Below are 22,476 nucleotides of genomic sequence, written 5' to 3'. Positions count from 1 at the left end.
ATATATATATATATATATATATATATATATATATATATATATATATATATATATATATATATATATATATATATATATATATATATATATATGCTTATCTCCCGTTTGTTTGCTTATTTGCTAGATTGCTTTAATAAAAGCATTACAGGCATGTATTTTGGGTGATAATTAATACAAATTTTGTTGCATTAAATAATAAATAGAAAATTTGACACAATTTGATACCATGGTAACTGTAATAATAATCTGCAAATTACCACGTTATTTCTTGTTTATCATTGCGTCAATTTTTCGCTGTCTCTTCGGAAGCAGTTACAGTCTCATCGGAACCGTTCCATTATACAACGTAATATACCCTCCTGTGATGGAAAAATTACTGTACGTGGGATGGGAAAGGAATATGTATATGCAAGTCCGCATAATCGCGTAATCCAGAGATTGATGTGATAGGTGAGAATTTATCGAGAAGGAAACGGAAAGATGAACGTCATTCTTTTTTTGAAAATGTTAATTTCTTATGGTTCACTTGCTATAAAACTTCCTGTGCTATGATAATTCAGTTCTTCTAAAAAGTTTCAAGTTTTTCCGCAAAATATTTTGGAAAATGGAAACATTTATTCGTTCGCTGAGTGCTATTCGAACAGTGTTACCCGAAAGTTTCAAGAACAATCGATACTCATATTTTCACAAAATTGCATTCACAACATGTATTTGAACCAATATACAAATTTTACTACCAATGTTTGGTAGCAATTTATAATTGCTAAAGCCTAAAAAAACAAATCATGAGTTGAATGGTATCTCATAGTATCAGCTGTGGGGAACGAACTGACAAACTGATTACAAACAAGAAATCGAAAGGCCTAATCCGTTGAACCGTTTGAATCAATTGTAATCAAATTCAAAGAGAAAGGTTCTATTAATTGAAAAGATAGTCGTATTCCCTGTTGATTTGACTTTTATCTGTCAGTTTGATTTTTACCTTGTAATGTAAGAGTTACTACAAAAATACAGCAAAGTATCTGTACCAAAACGAATCATATAACGATATCCAACGCGGTATTCATTGTTAGCTAAACGCTCAACCTAAACTTGGGATTTGAAATTTCATAACGTGCTGGCTGATGTCACTGTTAAATATGAAAGGCCTACATTTCACGATACTACGGTAGAGGATTGTAGCGCGAGGTAGGTGCTGGGTATTGAGGGTGGGTCGTTGCGGTTGTTGAATTATTCGATGGGTTTCTTGCTGCGTGGTGATTTAAATGCACCGAAGCTAATTTCATTAAAGTTGCCTCGGGGAACTACTTGATTTGATTACCTCTTCCTGTCGCGGTTTTGTTCCGTAACATTTTCGTCCCGTCAAAACTTGTGGAATGCCTCTTTCGTGAAATATCAACTGAGAATGACTTCTTGGTATTTTGTGGGTAGAAAAACTGTGTGATAATGCAGAAACTTGTACACTTGAATCTAGTCACTGTTTTTAGGCTAACAAGGAGAGGAATTGGACAAATGAGCAGTGACGGAAATGTAAGTTACTTTTAGCTGTTTCTTCCAATAACTTTTTTCTGAAACGAAGAATGCGACTGGCAACATTGTAGCTACGTTCGCGAGTATAACAGCTTGCTGTTTTCAGCGCAGTGAATCAGCACCTGCACGTAGCGCGTCACGGAGTCGAAGCGGCACACCGATGGCCTCAGGTAAGAGTAATGGCCATGCTCGATCTCCCTCGGGCTCTCGACCTCGTTCATCGTCTCATCATTCACTATCACAGTCACCAGTTCGTGAACGTTCAGCTGCTTCGCGATCATCCGGAGGACGCGAAGCGTCCAGATCTCCTTCACGTGCTCGTTCAAGATCACGCGACGACCGACGTGTTCGCCGCTCACGCTCACCTGAGGAACGAAAACGATACCGATCGCGCAGTCGTGATTCACGATACCGTCGACGAAGGTACTGTCTTAGTTAAAAGGTTTTTTGCTTTTCTTTCGAATCAATTTTACCAGCTGTCGTTACACGGTTGTCTTTTTTGATAACTCCAGCTCTTATTATTAATTTTGCTGATATTGATTAGATGCCGAACGGAGTGGGAAGTAACCTTAAATGTTATATTGTTAATTGATACTTTTGGCAGTGAGAAAATCAGAACAGCTGAAACGCTGTGAGCGAACAGAATTCAAAAATCAGTTCCAATGAAAACAGAATCAATGAATCAGTGAGGCAGGCAGTTCAATATTGTCAGCGCTCAGAGTGGAACATCACAGTTTCAAGCTCAGAGTTGGCTGTCAATTCCAAATCAGTACAGTTCAGCATCTATCCTCAAATACCCAATGTGCAATGCACCACCACCACCACCATTACCGACAGTCAGTTGTGGTATTTATAATGCCGCTAGTAGTTTAGAATCCTATATCTCCACTCCTTTTTCCTTGTACAATTATTTGAAAGTTTTTCAACGGGCAGTGTTTTTTTGAAAATGGGCAACTTCAGGCTATAATTTCCTAGGATAGACCCTCGTGAAGAGTAATGACATTTTGGTATCCAAAGATCGCCGCATATCTCTGTTCCGTAGCCTATTTTTAAAAATGGTATTATATTACAAAATAACTGCTATGGGTATTAAAAACTTGTTTCCCCGTTATTTGAAAAGCTCGATCTGAGATTCTTTACGCATGCTTATAGTAAGATTTGCCCGACTCTTCGTTTTTGTATTTTCATCGCGAAATCTTTCCTTCAGTTGATATTCATTCTTCTCCTCAGTTTACAAAACTTTAAATGCTAACTATGAAGAAGATGTCTTTGGAATTTCTGTAAATTTAAGGAGGGTTGTTGAAGGAAATGCGAAAGACAACACTGATTCGTTTACAACAGTGTATCAGCTTCTTATTCTGAATCATATAACATTTTATCGAACTCTTCCTCATTATTGTAAAGGGAGATTTTGATTGTTATTATATTATTGGTAAATGTAGAAAGGAGGGGCTGAACTGCGCAAAACATTGGGACCAACTACATTTCACGAATTCAGATTTAAAAAGATCGTTGGCTTGATATAGAAACTCTTAAAATAAGTAGAAAGTTTTGAACTATATGAAGCTGTTCCAGACGCTACAATAGGAACGTTTGCTTTGTGTAAATGAAGAATTTCATTTTATTTTGCATAATTCATTGCCAGCTTCTCTCTTTCACAATTTCAGCTACACGATAATAGAGTAGCTTAGTTCAGGATTCTTAAGAGTTACCAAAAGCTACACAATAAGTGATATTAGATCGCAAATCTACATATATTCCATCATGACCCACACTGTTCGAATCCATGATATAAAATACTGATAATAAAGCATCAAAAAATATTCAGCCGATCACCATCATCGCCAGCTCGTCGTCGCTCTCGTTCCCGTCGACGCAGTCGTTCACGTTCCCCACGACGAATTAGCCGTTATTCACCGATAAGACGAAGTCGGTATAACGATGGTCGTGACAATCCGGAACCGTGTTCCTGTCTTGGCGTTTTTGGCATGTCACTCAATACAACTGAGCGCGATCTGAAACGAATTTTTGGCGAATATGGAGAAATTGAATCGGTTCAACTTGTATACGATCGTTACAGTGGTCGTTCGCGTGGTTTTGGTTTTGTTTACTTTGAAACTACAAAGGAAGCAATACGAGTAGGCCCTTATTTACAAAAGTTTCCTCTTTTATGCTAGTATTTTTTTCTTTGTAAAGAGATTGAAGTATAATTTTGTCAGGATGGTGAATTTGGATTCGGAGAAATGGACTTTATATTTACAGGCAAAAGATCATCTGCGTGATGCTGTCATTGATGGAATGCGCGTTCGTGTTGATTTTTCTGTGACCAAAGGAGCTCCGAGATAGTAAGTTCACATTTCGAGCTTAAAAATATTTTTGTAGGTTTATTTTGATGGAATGATTTATGCAATTCAGGAATACATGGACTTCTTAGAATCCGAATTGGTGCTTTTCTTTTTTTTTTTTTTGAAAAAATGATGTCGAGTCCTTGTACAGTTACAGGGGGCGTTCGCCTCGTCGTTCTCGAAGCCGCAGTGTGGACAGTTATCGCAGACGTCGTTCGCGTTCTTAAGAAATTTCGATTTTGAAACAAATCCTTTTTAATATTAACTTGTTCTTGTTTATGCTAACATTAATTGTATTTTGCATTATTCAGTATATTATGTTTGTTTGTTCTTTGACATCATAAAAGCCGTATTCATAGCTATCCGTCAAAAAGTCTATTGTTGATGTTTCTGGCCTCGTTGAAGGCTCCTTTGCATTCTTTTCATTAAGTTGTTCAGTCATTGAATAGTTTGCTGATGCAGTGAGTGATTGAACACTTACCTATATATGGCTAAAAAGTGACCCAGTTAACGGACTGATCTGTTCGTTGTCTTTTTAAATTATTGTCTTCTCTTTCTTTAGCCATAATCAGTACTGCATCCTTCGAATTTACTGATGCTATTGGAATGAGGTCAGAGCGTTGCAAGCTGGTGCTTAACTTAATCTTTTTTATTAGTTGTAGTAATTTCATACGTCACTATTAATCGGGCTTTATTGACTTCAGATTATATTTCTCTTGCGTGGTGTTATTCTGCTTGCATTAAAATATCTAACAACAAAAGGTTTACGCAAATGCACGATACATCATATCTGTGTCATCAAAACTTCACATTCTGGTCTACTTCAGAAGGCAGCTGCACCATTTATATTTTAACCAAACTGTTTGGTCACTGGGCTTGTAACGGGGCATGTGGGGCAACATTACTTCTTCTGGAATTAGAATTTAAGTAGAGTTGAGTCGCACTATAGCATATTGGAAGGAGATTTACAGATAAGGTGGGGACCAAAATTCATTGTACAGGCAAATTTCGCCCTTTCAGATGGTCTGGATGCTAGTGATACTCTAGAGTGTTGTTTCCGTGCAGTTTGTCAGGATATTACGGTGAGGTTTGGGGCAGTTTTGCCTGAGATGGTGCGTATCTTCACAGCATGAAATAGCGTACCGCAAGTTATACTTTTTTGGAATTGGTTTAAGGTGAGCTAGGTCGTAAGAACTGATCTTCGGATGCAGATGAGGAGATAGTTATTACATATGACATCCGATATTTTGAAGGATATATGAGATATCGGCGAGATTTAGTGTTGATGGGTGATGGGTTTCCCATTGAAGATGTAACACATGAATAAGTCATCCACAATAAGTCATCTAATCACAACAAATCACAGAAAAATACCTAATCCTAAATGAAATATTAATTCCGTTGAACATTGCCAAATTAGATTCAGATATCACTCGACAATCAAATAGAAGAAGTACGGGTCATAGATTAAAGAACTCTTATCTTATTTCCCCCAAGTTTGATAATATCTCAATTCCACCTGTAATTTAAGAAAATACAGCAGAAAATTTCCTAATTTCTAAGGAATCATATCGGTCGTACTATGGACTGCTTGTACTTCGTACTTTGAAAGCAAGATAATTCTGCCAAATGTTTGAAATGAATTCAGCGAAGTTTGCATCCCAGACAAGTGAACGTTATGGTCAGAATGATTGAGGAAGCAAACATGTTATAAGAACGATATAATGTTTTAGTGCTATGTCATTGTTCGGTCGTCAGATCCATAGAGTATCAAGAAATAATGACATCGAACGTATCTCCTGAGGCAACGGCGACAATAGCGCAAGCATCATCTGCAAGTGATCTAACATTGGTGGATTACTTTGTGCTTGTCGGGCACGATAATAATGCTTTGCTGCAGGCAGTTATTTCGGTGTTTTTGAAATTATAACACAAAATTTAGTCAAATCACCTATATTGAATTATTGAATTTAGTTTACTTGAGCGATAATCCTATACTGTTGCACTATACTTTCAAACATTTTACCATTACTGTGTTGTAATTTTAGATGTATTCTATGCCTTGCACGAACTTATATTAAACTTATCATTCAACAAATGATACACTTTAATCAACCCTGAATTAGTGAATTTCAAATACTCACATTTCTTCAGATCGAACCAAGCGGAACAAATAATTCAGATGCGACGGAGCTACTGTATGTCCCCCCTTTGGAGCGATCTTACGTTGCTTCAGTTTTACACCATTTTCCGGAGAGACGTAGCGCATACTCGTTTCCGTCCGAGATTGTTTCGGTACATGTTTTGTTACTTTCAAAAAATAAGCATTTAACTGAAAAAAAGCTCCAGCTCTATATGATCATGATTGGATAAGTGATATACATAGTGCTACGCTAATGGATTCTAAATCTAATGGATTCTTTGGATTCTAAAATATGAGATACTTCGTGTAAAGAATATAACTTACATTTCAAGGAATACAACTTACATTTCACTATCCAAGAGTTGTATAACTGGATGAGATCTTTTAAAAAGTGTATTTGATCTTTTTTTTTCAGTTGTACATCACTTTGATACGAGATGTTTAATCAGTGCCAGTCTTCATATTCTTCCCATCTCATCTTCCTTGCCTTCATGCTTCCTTTGCCCCCTTCTTTGAAAGATATTAGTCAAACAGAAAGTCTTTCAACCTGTAGCTATGGATTAATGTAAAATTTAAAACTTGTTTTGTAACTCGTATTTCTGAAGAGTGTACAGTCAGCCATGGTTTATTATGAGAGTTTGTGGAATAAAATCAAATATAAAAATGTGTATATGTTTTCCTTCCAACAATTTTCGTCAATTTTGATCATTTTTTTCACACTTGTCAATTTTATGAAAATTTATTCTTTAAGCTGTGTTTGCCAAAAGGATTGAAATTTCACACGCAAAATGATATTCCATCTCCAGCTATGCATACCTTTGCGAACATTCGTGAGGACGGTTCACGTATTAATGGTTGCGCTCTTATTTATCATGAGGTGAGTCTTTAAGTTAGAACATTGGTCGATAAAAACAACAATGAGAAACTATATGAAATTCAAAGTATTTGTGTCAGCAATAGGGCTGGGGGTACTTACGCTGTATCAAGTAGAAAGAGTGAATACTCGTGTACTTAACGTGCAAAATTTTATAGGATTTCCAAAAATTTATTTAGCAAATTACAACTCTCGTTTCAACCTTGTTTTTCTGAGGATATAGTGTGTGAAAAGAATAAAAGTCTTATTTCTTGAAAAAAGTTTAGGAAGTTAGAGATGTTGGACTTTGTGAGCACATGTCACAGCTGCACACAGAACATGTACGGGCCTTAACAGCTCGTGAGAAAGCCACTGAACGTGCACACGTTCCTCCCGGTACTGTCTCTGGTGGTACACATACTCTTCCCAGAGGAAATCGTAAGGTTCGTTGAGTTGGTGATTTTTCTTTTTTGGCAACGAAATTTAAATTGCCAGATAAGGATTCTGATGATACAAATGTTGCCATGCCTTGGAATTCGTTTATTTACAGAATCGAGCAAAACGAACTTCGTACTACGATTCGGGCAGTTCTCGGTTGTATGTGGCTAAATGTATCTGCCTTATTAGTCGCATCCCGTTCGTTTCTGCCGGTGAACATCTACTAACTGCACTTCATTCTTTTTTCACTTCCGAAGTACAACCTCCTCCACTTCCTTTGGAAAGTTATATTTACTGGATTTTGAATGAGGTACAGAAGTTACATTTAACATATTTCATAACGCCTTTAAATTCTCCTTCAGATTCAAGTAGGACTAGTCAAGTTTCATCATGTTTCATCTATTTTCTTCAATCCCTTAATTGTAGGTTGAATTTAATCGCAGACTGTCTATACCGACTTGAACCTATATTTCAAATCGTACTACTAATTTGCAACCCCAGTATTCCCTGAAAAAACCTCATTTCAGGTCCCACTTCCAGCTCCGGGTAGCACACTGAAAATATGCTTAGATCGTATTGACATTGTTCTACAAAGGCCAGGTCCTAACGAGTTGCCTTTTTTCGATCACTCTCTCAGTTCGTTGTTCGATTTGCTCACTGTTGATAAATTTCTTCGACTTTTCACATGTTTTCTTCTTGAACACCAAATATTGCTATGCTCCAGGAGTTAGTGTTTTAGTGTTTCTGTTTTGCTGAATTTCAAACTTTCTTGTCTAGTTCGAGTGATTTTTTCTGCAGTTTTATACTATTTCATTATCTTTCAAGGAAATAAATTTTATGCTGAATTTTTTTTGAAGACCATAGTACTTTAGGTTTCCAGCGTTTAATGCTAGTTGCTGAGAGCTTGTGTTCGTTGGCATTCCCATTCCGTTGGCAACTTACGTACGTTCCAATTTTACCCTACTCACAGTTAAAGTTTATGGAAGCACCAGTGCCTTTTGTAATGGGTTTATGTTACGAAGACACCATATCAGAGCAGATTTTTCAGGTTTGCCGTAATTGAAGCTGAAATTTTTTTGTTTTTGAAGTAATTGTAGCTCTTATGGAAATCTGCATTTTTATGAATGGTTTTAAAGAAAAAAATTGAAACTAATTGCTGAATTATTTCTTGTTGAGTGAAAGTCCTTAAAATTTAGGGCAATATGTGCGTCTTAGATATCGATTCTGGTGTGCTAAATATGCCGGAAGATGTACCAGCATTACCAGATAGAACTGAATTTGCAAAAGAAGTTGCAAGCGTTCTTATGAGGTGATACTGTCCACTTACGCAATGCATTAATTTTAATAGTTGTGTAAAAAGAATTTGTAGACGCCACTTTAATTAATATGAATCTGGGCTTTTAAACATGGGACTAGGATAAAATAGTTTGTCACATATCCTTGACGTCAATCTTTTTCAATTACTTGCTAAAAGTGGAATGGCAGATATTTATTATGGGATGATTTGTATTTAAAGGAGAAAAAATGCAACAATGAAAAAATAAGCTTTTGTAATAATTTATTTCAGATATGAAGAGCAAAGTGCAGTTCTGAACGGTGAAGTAATGAGAAGACAGATCGGTGCCACAGGAAAAGATTGGTACAAAAAACGTATGTCTCGTTCATTTGACGGCGAAACATTACCCAGTATGTTGGAAGAGGATAATTCTTCCAGGCGAATAGTGTCAAGAAAGGATCTTGCTCCACTGCCTTTCGATGATGTCCTGAAACAGAGTGAAGTTTTAGCTAGGTAATTATGTTCGTCGCTTGTTTACTCTTAAGATTATAATTTATTTTTGTATTGATGCAAATACTTCTATTTTATTTAGATCATCACAAAACGTCTTTTTCAGGGTTACCGCAATTGCACATCGTGCAGGCGTCAGCATACCGTTTGAAAATATTCAGAAAGAATTACAATCTAATGATTTTTGTACAAATTCACCAGTGTGCAGAGAATATTTTAAGGTAAATGTGATATATTTCGCTCGGTATCTTCCAGTACTATAATCGGAAATTTCAAAATTTGACTTAGAGACTGCACTGTTAATGAAAAAATAAGAAATGCTGGGATGTTGTATACAGTATCCGATTGGAGATGTGCATTTTTAATTGCAGCAGAATTTGCTTGCTAGAAAAGTGATGTACTGTTTGATCTCAAGATTTTTTATTAACAGTAAATAAGGATTGAGGCTTCTTTATTGTACTGAATCGTAGAATATCTTCAGGATATGAAAATAAATAATGCTGTTCGTGAAGTATTTATCAATCGATTTGCATGGCTTCTTTACTCCTATGAACATTTTGTTATTAATACTTCATGCCCAGATCTCGAAACATATTTTGCTAGTCGAGAATCCGTTACTAATTTTGATAAAGCAACCTTCCTTTCCGACCAACCGAGTAAAAATCTACCATTTTTGGCGGCATTTTTGGAAACTCAGGTATGAAATTTCGTTTCATCTTTGTTTTTGGTAATATGTTTTGACTTGCATTTGGTTCTACTCCTATTTTATTGTTTTATCTGAAAATTCTTTGGTGGCTTAGTTGTTAAAATATATCGTTTTGAGGTACATAACATTTAATTTCTTTTTCAGATGTTCACCTCATTCATTGATGCAAAAATTGTTTCGCAGTGGAAAACAGCTGACGAAAATCTCCAAATCTTTGATTCTCGAATACAAACATTGCGTACAAAGTATGGCCTTCAAATGGTGCGTACTCCTACTTATGAAAAGGCTCCACGATCCTTCGATACAGGTTTTGTTGGACAAATCATTTGATTTGAGTCGTATAAACTTAAACTAACACTCTTTCTTTTTTAACATATCAGGTAATGAATTTTTCTGTCTACTATCAATAGATTTATCTTTCCTCCTGCTTCCAAATATGCACCCAAATTGCCAGTTTCTTCAATAAATTGTTTTTCAATACTCCAACTGCAGTGAATGGCGAAAAGTGGTCCCAGATAGTTAGTCTCTTTTTGATCCATCGAAATATTTGCTGAAGTCATATTTTTTCACATTCTGCCACATCAATTGTCACCATTGTGGGTTAAAATAAGAAAAATAATCTCATTCAAGTAAAACATGGTGATATTGGAAGTCGGGCGTTAAAGTAGAGAACGCGACTCAATGGATCATAAAAGAATTAAAATGACAAGAGCCTTGATAATTTTGGGTTGATTTTGAAATTTGCTTCATCGTTTCGTAATTTTTTTATAGAAGAAATGATAACAAAACGTGAAGAAGCACTTGATTACATTGTTCCTCTACCACATGAGCTTCCTGGTACATCAGCAATAGCTTACGATGGTACATTTCCGGAACTTAATGAAGCTGTTTTGGAAGGTTCTTTTGTACGAAGTCCAGTGCCATCACCGTGGAAGCAGCGGCATCGAAGGTTACGGCCAAAGTTGCTGGAGGTCAGCTTTTCCATGTTACCTTTATATGATTTTGATTTAGTCCCTGGAATCAGTGGTTCCAGGGATTTAATCGAATCAGTGGATTCCTAAAATAACTGCTAGATATTTCTAGTACTTCAAAGTTCATTTTATTGCAGAGTATTATTGTGGATGGAAACACAACAAATAAACAAAGCTCATGTAAATCGGATACACCAAGACAAATAGCACATCAAAACTGGAAATTTGTTGAACAGTTGTTGAAAGAGACTAAAAGTAAGCATCCGGTTGTAGCAGTTTAATATTCCGCATGTTCTAGATATATTAATGAGCATGTAATATTAATGAGGATGTAATATAAAATAAATACGAAATTCGATTTGCATAGATCTGGATTAATCTATTGTTTTAGGTAAAACAAAGCGAATGCTTGTGGAAAAAATGGGCAGGGAAGCACTGCAGCTTGGACATAGTGATGCTATTGTAAATGGTCTTGAAGAGAATACTTTAGTTGCTTCATTTTGTGATTTATTGGAACGAATCTGGGCCCATGGTTCAGTGAAGAAACAGGTACTTCGGTTTGTCAAGAATAAACCAAAACATTTATTATTGCTTATCATGAATTTTCGAAATACAGTATAACAATTATTATTTCAAATTTTGTTATCAAATAACATAAAACTATGAGCTTCGAAAATTTCCTCTCTTATTATTTCTAGTAAACTAAACATATAGCCACCATCCATGACCACAAACTTAAAATTTAAATAAGCAATTCTCCACGAAAAAATAGAAATTTTCGTTAAATTGGATTGGAAAATAGTGAAATTGGTCCCTTGCCTCTGTGGTGGACCATTGATGGATTAATATGCAGTTTGGAAACTTAATGAATTTGTCTTTATAAGGTGCTTCATTTTTCACAAATTCTCATCAAATGAAGAAAGAAAAAATTGTCATTGTTGGAAACTTTTTAAAATTAGAGAAGATTATAGTATTCAGCTGTAATCAATTTTGCTATTTTGGCAGGAACTTTGATAACTATTTTCAGAGCGTATTTGAGGTAATTAGCAACCGACAGTTCAGGGACTCATTTATTGTAAAGATGTTGTTTAGGGCAAATCATCCTTATGGGCTCACATTTTGCATCATCAAGAAATAGAAAAGTTGGGTATACTGTCTCGCGGTTCTACACGAAGAAATTCGGCACTGACTCCAGGTATTTTTATTAGAAAGATAAAAATGTGAGAAGTTATTTTTGCGACGAATTGTTCCATAATCAAGCTTGAATTGAAGAGGATTTACTGTTGGTTTATCTTATTACTGTTGTTTCTGTTTAAATAAGCTTCTATTATTAAATACACGAAGTTATCGATCACTGTTGAGAACAGTATTTATAAGAGCGTTTCTGGACGATAGCAGTCTGACAATCAATTTTCCATTTCTCAGAAAATGGATAAAAAAGGTAAATATGCCCCAAAAAAAAAAAAAAAAACAGACGAGTCGACTGAAAGCAGTTTATAGCATTTGCATGGCTGTTACTGCGTCGTCACTTTGAGCGTAAGCAACATTTTATATTATCTATTCTGTGGCTAAAGCTTTTTGTAGTACTTGCTGATTATGGTACTCAAGTACGCAGCGTGAATGTGCTTCTCGTTGTGAAATAATGCTTATGTGAAATAATGCTTAAAATGATATGCACAATGGTGACGCATATGTTATGTTAATTTTTAGGGAGTTGTTTAGGACGATTGTTTTTCTATTTCCTTTGTAAAGTTTGCAAATGCCTTGTTCACTTTATTCGATGTGTACTGTAATTTCTTATAATTTACTTTAACATTTTAATATACAGATAAGTGAGATACCTTCTTGGTCGATCTGATATTTGAAAAAAGATTTTTGGGAAAGATAACGAAGAGTGAAGTGACTGAAATTATTCCTTAACATTACTTCTGTATAGTTGAAGTAGAGATACTTCATCATTCCTTTATTCACTTATCATCGGTGTATCGCCCATCCATCTTTGTTTCTGATTCTTGAACGCTTCTATGTTGCTTTTTTTTCGTTAGATTTTAGCAATATTCTTCTAAGGGAGAAGTTCATGATGTTTCAGCGAGGATGATAGAGAGTTGTATAAGCACTTTCAAAACTCATTTTTTGAAATTCCGTTTTCATCGCGTCTACTCAGTCAATTCTAGGTATAGTTGAGATAAAGCATGAGTCACACAACGAGCAAGAGTATATGAAGCAAGAAAAGAAGACATTTGTAAGTGTCATGGATGAGGATTCAGTTGACGAGCTTGCTCGAAATATTCGTCAGCAATGCATTGATGATCCTCATGCGCCTGCCTGGTCTCTTCCAATTCTTCGTGCTGCTAATTTTATCTGTGATAAATTGAGTTCGAATGTAAATAACAACGTGGAATATTCGAACTGGAAATTACCAGCTCGAACAGCAGGTCTGTCATCAAGTGCGGTTGTTTTTGGACGTTCCAGGTCACCACAGAAGACGTCGAGGAAGGGGGCTATTTTGCATAGAGCAAGTTCTTTTAGTGGTAAGATTTTGAATGATATCGAATTTGACATAGTGTAGTTTGCTTATAGTTAATCAGCGGTATCTTCATTTTTAACCTATTTAATATGAAAGCTGTCACTATTAAATGCTACAGTATTGCCGTGATAGTAATTGCACTAGCTATTGCTGATATTGCCATACTGTCATCTGTTCCGCGTAACATTTTGCAACATTGACAAGTGCTCGCCTATTGACTTACTAGTACATGTTAACTTTTAAATCAAGAATCAAGCTGACTATTTCTTCGATTAACTTTCCAGATAATATTGGTCTTTGTAAGCTATAGCCAAGTACATATCCATTATGTTCCAACTGTGTTGAGTCTACCCGCAGACAGCTGTGCGTTGCTTATAACTGCGGTTATACTGTAATAATAGTTGGGCGTATTCATTTATACTTTTAGCAAAGTCCATTTAAGTGAAGCTCAATTTTTACTGAAAAAACAGATCTACAACAGGTGACACCAGAAAAATGAAAGGAGGAGCTGTTCACACAATAGCCATGATAACAAAATTGAGAGAGTAACAAGATTACGTCACTTTGCAGTACCATTCTTCGCCCATAACGCTTTATTCACTTTTAATTGAGCTTAAGTTATAAAATAAAATAATGTTTCCTTAGGTGTAAATCATATGCTTAATTGCAGTAATCGACAACAAATCTTTGAATCTTTACGTTCCTTCCGGTTCAGGTGTTTTAGCCGAATCATTCTATTTACTGCTCTTCAAATGCTGCTCTTCACTACTTTACTGCTCTTAATGCTGCTCTTACTGCTTTTTCTTCCTTAGGTTTAGAGACCGTACAACATTTTTCTAAATTAGCTAATTCTTTCCTGACCCTAGCATCTGTTTTTTTTGGATTTGATCCATTGCTGCAGAGGGTAGTGCATTACAAGAAGACTATTTCTGTTCACCCTCAGTGTTTGCATGTTTTACTTCCCTATCACTGTGAACTGTATTTGGCGAAGAATTACCTAAAAACATCGGTACGTTCTCTTTATATACTAGATCACGCTCCATAAAATTGCTTAGTAAACACGAAGATTGGAGTTTCAGTTCTCATAGAAGCTCAATGTGCTAGATGAAGTCTCTCAACCATTTTGATTACTCTACGAGTTAAGCTGTTCCTCCATGCATTGATATTTATTTAACTGGTTCAAAGTGGAACTTTGTTTACATTCACTGGCCGCAGTTCCCCTTCTCTAATAGTGCATCTGTTTCCTAGTAGAGAAAAGTGGTTGAAAAAAAATTTTCACCTTCAAATTACATTCTTTTTCTTTGCACATATGCATTCATCGTTACTTTGACAAAGGTATACAGTCTTGTTAGAAAAAAACAAAGGTATACAGTCAGATTCAAGATTTATCCTTTGTCTGAATTTTAAGTTTTTTGAAATTTTGCTTTGTAAATATGAAGCTCTCTTTGCTTATTGATATTTTATTTTTTAAATTTTGTAAGACTAATCAAAATGATATATTTTTTAGATTTTGCTCCTTACTGGACTACAGCTGGAAATAATTTGAATGAAAACGTAACTGATTCATCACGTAAAAGAAGTAGTTCGAGAGGTGGTAGCCCAGATATTCGACAGTTCCTTGCACCATTGCCTATGCATATAGCTTACGATTTGAAGTATATCATAATGTTCAAATTTTGTCAAATGTTTCGAAATTCAAATAATCAAAAATCTTTAAATTCAAACATTAGATTGCAAAAAGGCAAATCAAAGAAAAGTATTGTTGAATGCAGTAATAGCGGTTTTTCATCAGATATCTTTTTTTTTGCGTTGAAAAGACACCAGATTGCTGAATATATATTTCAGGAATGTCTTACGAATGACAGATATCAAAACCGATATTGGTTACGCGCGGGCCTTTGTTCGCCTCGCCTTAGAAAGGAAACTTCTTCATAAACATCTCAAAACTGTTCTTGGCAATACACATCTTTTACAGTTAGTTTGGTCTCACTACTAATTAGTTCTTAAATGTTGACGACTCATACCTGTTTCTGGAATATTTTTGGAATATGTTTTTGAAATATTAGTGGTTACTGTTATCTACAAGACACTCGTTGCTATATTCTTGTTGTTGACGAAAAGGGGTTGTGAATAAAGTGCAAATGACATTTGGCATTTTCTGATCTTGTTTACACCAGTTATTATAGTAAAAATTTATTTTAAATATTAAAATTAGTGTGCTGCTTTGTTGTTAAAATAGATTAAGTTGATGCGGAGTGGTGGAAATATCTTTATTAAGCTATTACTCTATTGAATAACACGTAAACGTGATTTAATCGTGACAAGTTTGTTTTTAGGCAGCTATATAAGCGATATGCCTTTCTGCGGTGCGACGACGAGAAAGAACAATTCTTATATCACGTGTTATCATTAAATGCAGCTGAATTTAACTGTTTTACCAACTCTTTCAAGAAAACAAGTCATTTGCTCTTATTTTCACTTTTTTTTAAAAGAGTCGTACGTGTGCATTTACAGATACTGTCATACAAGTTTAATCAAAATATTAAATCAACCTTAGTTATTGGAAAAGGCGCATACTTGTCGGTTCTCTTAATGGAGCACCAAAAATTTTTTGAATATTTTAGTCAATAGCAATACGTAGAAAAATAAACAATTTTTTTGATTAACTATCTTAGCATGTTTTTTTTTTGTGGGGATAAAAATTTTAGAATTACTGGCAGCTTGGAGCGCTTTTCATTATTATTTATAGCCTGGATTTTATAGTGATATGTTGTTATTATTCAGATATGTTGTTATTATTCAGATGAAGAAATGTTGCGATGCGTTCACATAATACCATCATCAGTTCTAGAGTGATATTGATGCTATACTTTCTTGTTTCATCTCATCATTTCAGAAATGCAGTACCATGTTTTGTTGGTTAGTCGCAATTCTCGTTCGATTATTTCATGGCCTGTGTGGATCATTATCACGGGGTCGTTGTGTTCAACGACTGCAATCGAACTAAAACAGGGCATATTGGATTTCACATTTGATGTAAGCAGACTTGGTTGTTCTATTGTGGATCTTTTATTTTTGCTATAATTATATGGGCAAGTTGGATCTTATTTCCATCTTACTTTTATTTTTCTAAAGTGGAAAAAAATGAAGGATAATTTCACATCGATTCAGATTTCATCCAATTTTAATCATTTTAGTTTTCCGATGTTTACCCCTTCAAGAACTTCAATTTTTTTTTAGTATAGAAATCTTGGTATGCTATCAACATTAAGAATCGGACATGGTAATTTGAATGTTTCTAATGGAGCATCTCCGAAATGGTTTCTTGATTATGTTCGTACATTTTTTTCCTTTTTCTGAAATTTTCAAAAAATTATGACATAATAAACAGCTTTGAGGCCACTTTTTGCGCCTGACTTCATCAGTAATTTCCAGAAAGTGCTTTTTCATGAAATTTATTCATGTGCATAAGTTTCACTGTAGGTCTTAGTGCGAAATGAAATAACAGGACAAAGTTATCGCTTTAACTGTGGGCGCTGGTTCGGTAAAGGAATTGATGATGGCTCCCTGGAAAGATTGCTTGTTGCCGAAAAAGAACCACAGGTGGTGTTTGTTCTGAAGATGTTCTGTCGGTGAATGTAGCCATCAAAAAGTGTGTTTTATTTTTAATGAAAGATTAGTCCAGAGTGCAAAATTCAGCATAGCCAGATCTGAAAAGGTTTAAGAATTCAGTTTTGCATACTGTACAACTATTTTTTATCAGAAAAGTAAGAATCTACTGATTGCAGATTGCTCCTAACGAGGTGCTAGTCGAAGAATGTTCTTCGGAACGTGTTATTAAAGCTAGCTCGAAGAGTCGAACTCCTCCGCGGTCCCGATCACCAAGTACTAGCCGATCTGAAACATGGAGTCGTAAGTTGTCAAGTAACATTTTAAGGAATGTTTTTCAAAGCATGTGTTTTTTCTCATTTTGGCATGATAGTTTGGAGATATATGGAAGTTCTAAGTCAGTTATATATATTTTTTTTATGGATTGAATTACAAAATAGGCATTTCTCCACGAACATTCCTTTGTCAGGGAAGAGTGGTAGGGGGAGGGGGGGGGGGGGGAGGAAGAGACTTGCGTGCTCTTATGAGATTGGGAGCTGTGCTGGCGGTGGCAATTGCCACCGTAAAACCTCCCATCCAAACAGGTCTCAACTGAAGGGTCAGACAAAGCGTGTTTCATGGATAAGATGGGCTCGTCAGTCTTCGGCAACCATTTGGGAGAAGGACAACTCTAATCCCTAACCCGAGCAGATGCAGCTCGTCTAGCCCTTATAAAAAGACATCCATGTCAGATAAGGATGCCCTAACTAAAAACGTAGGTTTACTACGTTCTAAGGACTTCGCTGCTACAATCCAAGCTCGCTAGGCCATGGCAGATGAACCCTAGGAGTAAACGGTGAAACTACTTCGGCGCACACTATCTAATTTAAAAAATGCATTGCGCAGGCTTGAAGGATACACTCACTTTTTAAAGTCCTGTAGCGACAGAAAAGGGACGAAACGGCATGTGATAGCAAGCACTTGAAACCGCAGACCCTATTCTGCATGCAAGCGGTTCACTATAGTGGTCGACCGAGACTTACCCTGGAGATGAAGTCTTGGTTGGCAGCATCCTGAAGGACCAAACAGTCTTTCTTAAAGGAAAGCACTGTTTGCTGTATACGGAGAGTGGTCTAAAAAAGGTGGCCTAACCAAAACTATTCTCCATCTCCATCCGGTTGACTAACCGCGCCCAATGAGCATCTTCTGATGCCTCGAAGAAAGACAAAAAACATACACCTATGTCTAAAGTTGAACAAAAATTGACACTTGCGTGCTGGAACATCAGAACCAAACGTCTTTTGTTCTAACTGCTCAAGAACTATCATGACTCAACATCGATATTACTGCTTTTAGTGAAGTTCATCTTTACGAGGAAGGTAGTCTCAATGAACACGGTACCGACTATATATGCTGCTGGCCAGGAAAACCCAAAACCAAAAGTCATCTTTTAGGAGTTGGTTTCATGGTTAACTCCATCGCCTCCAAACTTGAAAATCTGCTGACAGTTATTTATCTGACTCTGTGGAGAAAAACAGATTCTATACCGAGAACTGGAAAGAACTCCGATGCCTGGGAAGGTGTATTAGGCAAGCATGGTACTGGAAACTGCAACGACAATGACAACGAACGGCTTCTGCCAGAGTTTTGTGAAGAGCAACAACTCATAATAACTATGAACGCTATCTTTCAGCAGAGAGGCAATTTAGAGACAACGTAGATGCATCCTCGATCCAAGCACTGGCATTCCATTAACTATGTCTTAATGCGTCAAAGAAACGCAATGTTCATCACACTTATGTGATGCCTTAGTAATGTCAAACAGATCGCTTTGTGCGATGTAAACTTAACCTCTGCTTTAAATCCAAAGAATTAATTCGAAGAAGAAAGCTCGAAATTAACAATCTCTGAACACCTACAGTGTGAGATAGCTTCCAGACGAATTTTCAAACAAGATTTCAAGATCAGTCACAGATCCTTCTCCTGAAGCGCTTTTGCAACATATTAAAACCAGCATCCTGTGGTCTTACGTGGAATCTTTAGGATTCTCCTGCAAGAGAAATAAATCCAGACTCAGAATTTGTTGGTAAAGAAAAGATCTCACCAAGCACACCTCGCTCAGGCATCCTGTCATATAAGAAAAGTCACCTTTCGCCTTGTATGCAGCAAGCTCCTACAGAAATTTCGAGATATCCGAACAAATGGTGGATCAACTTAGTCGAAAACATTCAACTGTGCGCAGATTCGGGTGACTAAAGAGAATTCTACGAAGTCTGAAAGCCATGAATGGATCCACACATCACGCTCAAAGCTCCCTAAGTGCAGATGGCGAAACGCTTCTCACTGACAAAACCCTGTCGTGAATGGATGGTCTAAACATTTCTAGACTCTTCAGTGCCAGCCGTGCGGTCCAAGGCTCAGTAATTCAGCACATTACGCAACAACCGCTGAAAAGTGAATTGGATATGACCACCATTATGGCAGCGATGCTCAAGGTCATATAGCAAATGAAAACTGGCTGCCAACTGGAATGATAGTATCCCACCTGAGGTCTGGAAGCATTGAGGTCAAGCACTTCACGCTAAGTTTCACGAGCTCGTTGTGCGATGTTGGAAAAATGTGAACTTACAGCAGATCTCCGGGATGCAATCATTATTACCGTATACAAGGACAAAGAAGTAAAATCAGACTGCTCAAATTGCCGAGGTATCACTCCTTATTGTAACCAAAATCTTAGCAAAAATACTTCTGAACCGAGTGGTACCCGCTATATTAGAAAAAGTTCTGCTTGAAAGCCAGTGTGGCTTCAAAGTCAATAGAAGCAACACAGATATGGTGTTTCTTCATCGACAACTGCAAATGCAGAAAACGAACAGAGGTCTCTATATAATCTTTGTAGACCTCACCAAAGCCTTTGACACTGTGAACTCCTATAGCAGATCTCGGAACGACTATTATATCCTCCCAAGTTCGTGAAAATGACCATGCTACTACGTGAGAATCAATGTGACTAAATTAGATATGGCGATGCACTCTCAGACTTTTTCCAATAATCAATGGGGTAAAACAAAACTGCGTTCTTGCACCAACTTCACAGTTTACTTCAGCATGATGTTCTAAAAAGTCACGGCAGACCTAGATGAAGAAAATGGTATTCACATCCGATATCGTACCGACGGAAGCTTATTCAACCTAAGGCGACTAAAGGCCCATCCTGAGACCCTAAATTGCTACGTCTGAGAGCTATTTTTTGCCGATGATCCCGCCCTCGTCGCTTATACAGAAGTAATTCTGCAGCGCTTAACATCTTATTTTGCAGAGACCGCAGAGCTTTTTGCGTTAAAAGTAAGCTTGAAAAAGACAAAAGTTTTCTACTAGCCTACATCGCAGGATGACTAGTTTCATCCTCACATTACCGTAGGAATCAGAGCCTAAGTCAATCCAACAGTTCAGCTGTTTGGGCAGCATCACGTTTTTCGATGTATCGACAAAGAGATTGACAACAGGCCAGCAAAAGCATACAGAGTTTTCGGAAAATTTCATAGAAGAGTCTGGTGTAATAAACCCTGAGGAGAGGAACTAAGTTGTGTCTATAAAGCCATTGACCTGTCTGTTCTATTAAGTAATTCTGAATCATGAATCATTTAAAAAAGCCCCAAAAAGGAGATACAATGACGCCCTAAAACAATATCTCAGCCTTGTCATATAGTGGTTCACTCTGGCCTCCGATCAATAGTCATGGGGACACATCATCCATAACACTGCTGCTTTCTTCGAGAACACAAGCAGACGCAGCCTCAAGGATAAACGACAAGGCAGAAAAAACCGTACTTCATTAATACCGCTTAAGAAGACTTTCCACTGTGCTTTTTGCGTTCGAACTTATCTATCTCACATTGGCCTTCTTAGCCATTAGCGCGTGTGCAACAAACATGGGTATAACCCTTCGCATATTTTTGTTTGCGAAGCTTGGCTACGGCAACAAAATAGGCTTTAGATATTGTAGATAACAAGCATTTTTCTGACATAATTCAAAAAAAAAGCCCTTAATTCATGAAGTCTTAACTACATACTTAAGAAATTTTAAGTTCATTTTATTTTGGATGTAAAAATATGTGGATTTGTAGGTGTACATTTGACAGAAATTCAGCAGCAGCTTGGGGAAGCAGTGAATGCGCTAGTGAAATACTTCTACACTAGTGCGGAAGGTGGTAGTCGTGGTGAATTGACACAGTTACTTTGCGCGCCAGGGAAAGGCTTCGTTAGCGTGATGGTTGTTGTTTTCATGTATGGCCGTCAGGATTCCATTTGGTCTGCTCGTCTTTTTCGTTCACACTATCCATGGGATTACATCGGTATATGTTGTGAAATTATAATGAAATTTCAAAGAAGTTTCAGATTTCAGAAGTTTTATTTTTTATTCTCATATTTCGAAATATTCCATACCAAAGAGGAAAAAAAGGTTAGCATTCCCATCGTGCGTTTCTAATCGCTTAGTGCATTTTGTTAGCGTTCAGGTAGGGATAGAATTGGTGACATAATTTTATGCTATAGTTTTTAATTTTTTATTGTTTCAGAGAAGGTTTGCGTCTGGTTTTGGGATCTAATACATATGGAAGACACAAAAAGGCTAACACGAGAACAACATTCTCTCATCATTCAGGCATGCCGCCTTGTTCGCCGCATTTCATCTAATATTTTTCTGGGGAAAGATGGCAAATTTCAGCTATTCATTCTAATTACTGTTCGGTAAATGGTTATTTCTATAAATTGTTTCACCCTTCCCATAACTTTACTATTCGTTTAGAAAGCTGAGCATATAGTTTACCTTTTCATTGTAACTACATTGAAATGGAATCTAGAAGCAATTCATGCAAGTTTTTCCAGAGATCATATATTGTCGGGATTGTTGCCGTTGATGGCTTGGACTCCGATAACGTCGCAGATGTACGAAGAACCATCTTTTTACGAACACCGCATTATTTAAATTACATATCAAAATTAATTAGTTCACTTAACGAATTCCACTTTATCCTGGAAAAATCACTCACGTATGGCATAGAATAAATTCAGATTTTGAAGTTCAAATTTATTACGTAAAATATCCATCTTAATGTATTCCTTCTGACTTTTTCTTTGTTCGTCTTTTTATCTCTTTATTTAGTACAAGTATTATTTCGAAGATTTTAATTGTAATATGCAAGTTACGTTTTAAAGACTAAAAAGAAAAATTGTTGTATTTTGCAGTCCCTTCTCCTAACTGCAGCAATTATAATTTGAAAACCTTCCACTTTTGTTTTCCAGATCCTGGTCTACATTTAGAAAAGCTTTAGTTGAGATTCGTGAAGAAAACACAAAGAATCTATAATGATCGGTTCTATCGAAGTTAGCTATTATTTGGAAGGACATACTTTTACTCATGTAATCGTTCTACCCTATGCTACAAACTTTTTCGCGTTTCAGGAACAACCACTTCAAATAGCATTTTAGCGGTACGCATCTATTGAAGTAAATTAAATTCGTTCTGCGCTGTTTTCGTTTTACACCGTTACTACTCTGAGGTTGTCGAAACTGTATGGATTCAGACGG

At 36.4% G+C, this 22,476-nt stretch overlaps 2 protein-coding genes across 3 annotated transcripts; both read left to right on the top strand.

Annotated features, from left to right (window-relative positions):
* Window positions 1-1,512: 1,512 nt before the first annotated feature.
* On the top strand, window positions 1,513-4,102 carry LOAG_01228 (RNA recognition domain-containing protein domain-containing protein; the record flags this gene model as incomplete). The annotated part of the gene is made up of 5 exons (XM_020445676.1): window positions 1,513-1,530; window positions 1,637-1,953; window positions 3,359-3,668; window positions 3,793-3,875; window positions 4,027-4,102. The coding sequence occupies 5 exons, from the start codon at window positions 1,513-1,515 to the stop codon at window positions 4,100-4,102; spliced, it is 804 nt and encodes a 267-aa protein (XP_020303889.1).
* A 1,553-nt stretch (window positions 4,103-5,655) lies between these two features.
* Window positions 5,656-22,476, top strand: LOAG_16609 (the record flags this gene model as incomplete). Of its 2 annotated transcripts, XM_020449260.1 has the most annotated exons (28): window positions 5,656-5,787; window positions 6,030-6,170; window positions 6,770-6,895; window positions 7,159-7,314; window positions 7,422-7,619; window positions 7,837-8,035; window positions 8,182-8,357; window positions 8,506-8,618; window positions 8,877-9,098; window positions 9,202-9,316; window positions 9,577-9,792; window positions 9,946-10,108; window positions 10,573-10,772; window positions 10,910-11,027; window positions 11,164-11,321; window positions 11,865-11,967; window positions 12,947-13,303; window positions 14,807-14,954; window positions 15,145-15,273; window positions 15,636-15,757; window positions 16,196-16,335; window positions 16,540-16,632; window positions 16,783-16,902; window positions 17,088-17,211; window positions 21,015-21,242; window positions 21,465-21,636; window positions 21,775-21,834; window positions 22,351-22,369. In XM_020449260.1, the coding sequence occupies 28 exons, from the start codon at window positions 5,656-5,658 to the stop codon at window positions 22,367-22,369; spliced, it is 4,248 nt and encodes a 1,415-aa protein (XP_020307227.1). The 2 variants fall into 2 exon arrangements, with proteins under 2 accessions (XP_020307227.1, XP_020307226.1); XM_020449261.1 differs by lacking the exon at window positions 12,947-13,303 and having other exon boundaries at window positions 22,351-22,476.

This window comes from Loa loa (genome assembly GCF_000183805.2).
Source record: "Loa loa unplaced genomic scaffold supercont3.10, whole genome shotgun sequence".
Classification (NCBI taxonomy): domain Eukaryota; kingdom Metazoa; phylum Nematoda; class Chromadorea; order Rhabditida; family Onchocercidae; genus Loa; species Loa loa.
The sequence above is the reverse complement of the archived record's forward strand: the minus strand, read 5'-3'. Positions and strand labels throughout refer to the sequence as shown.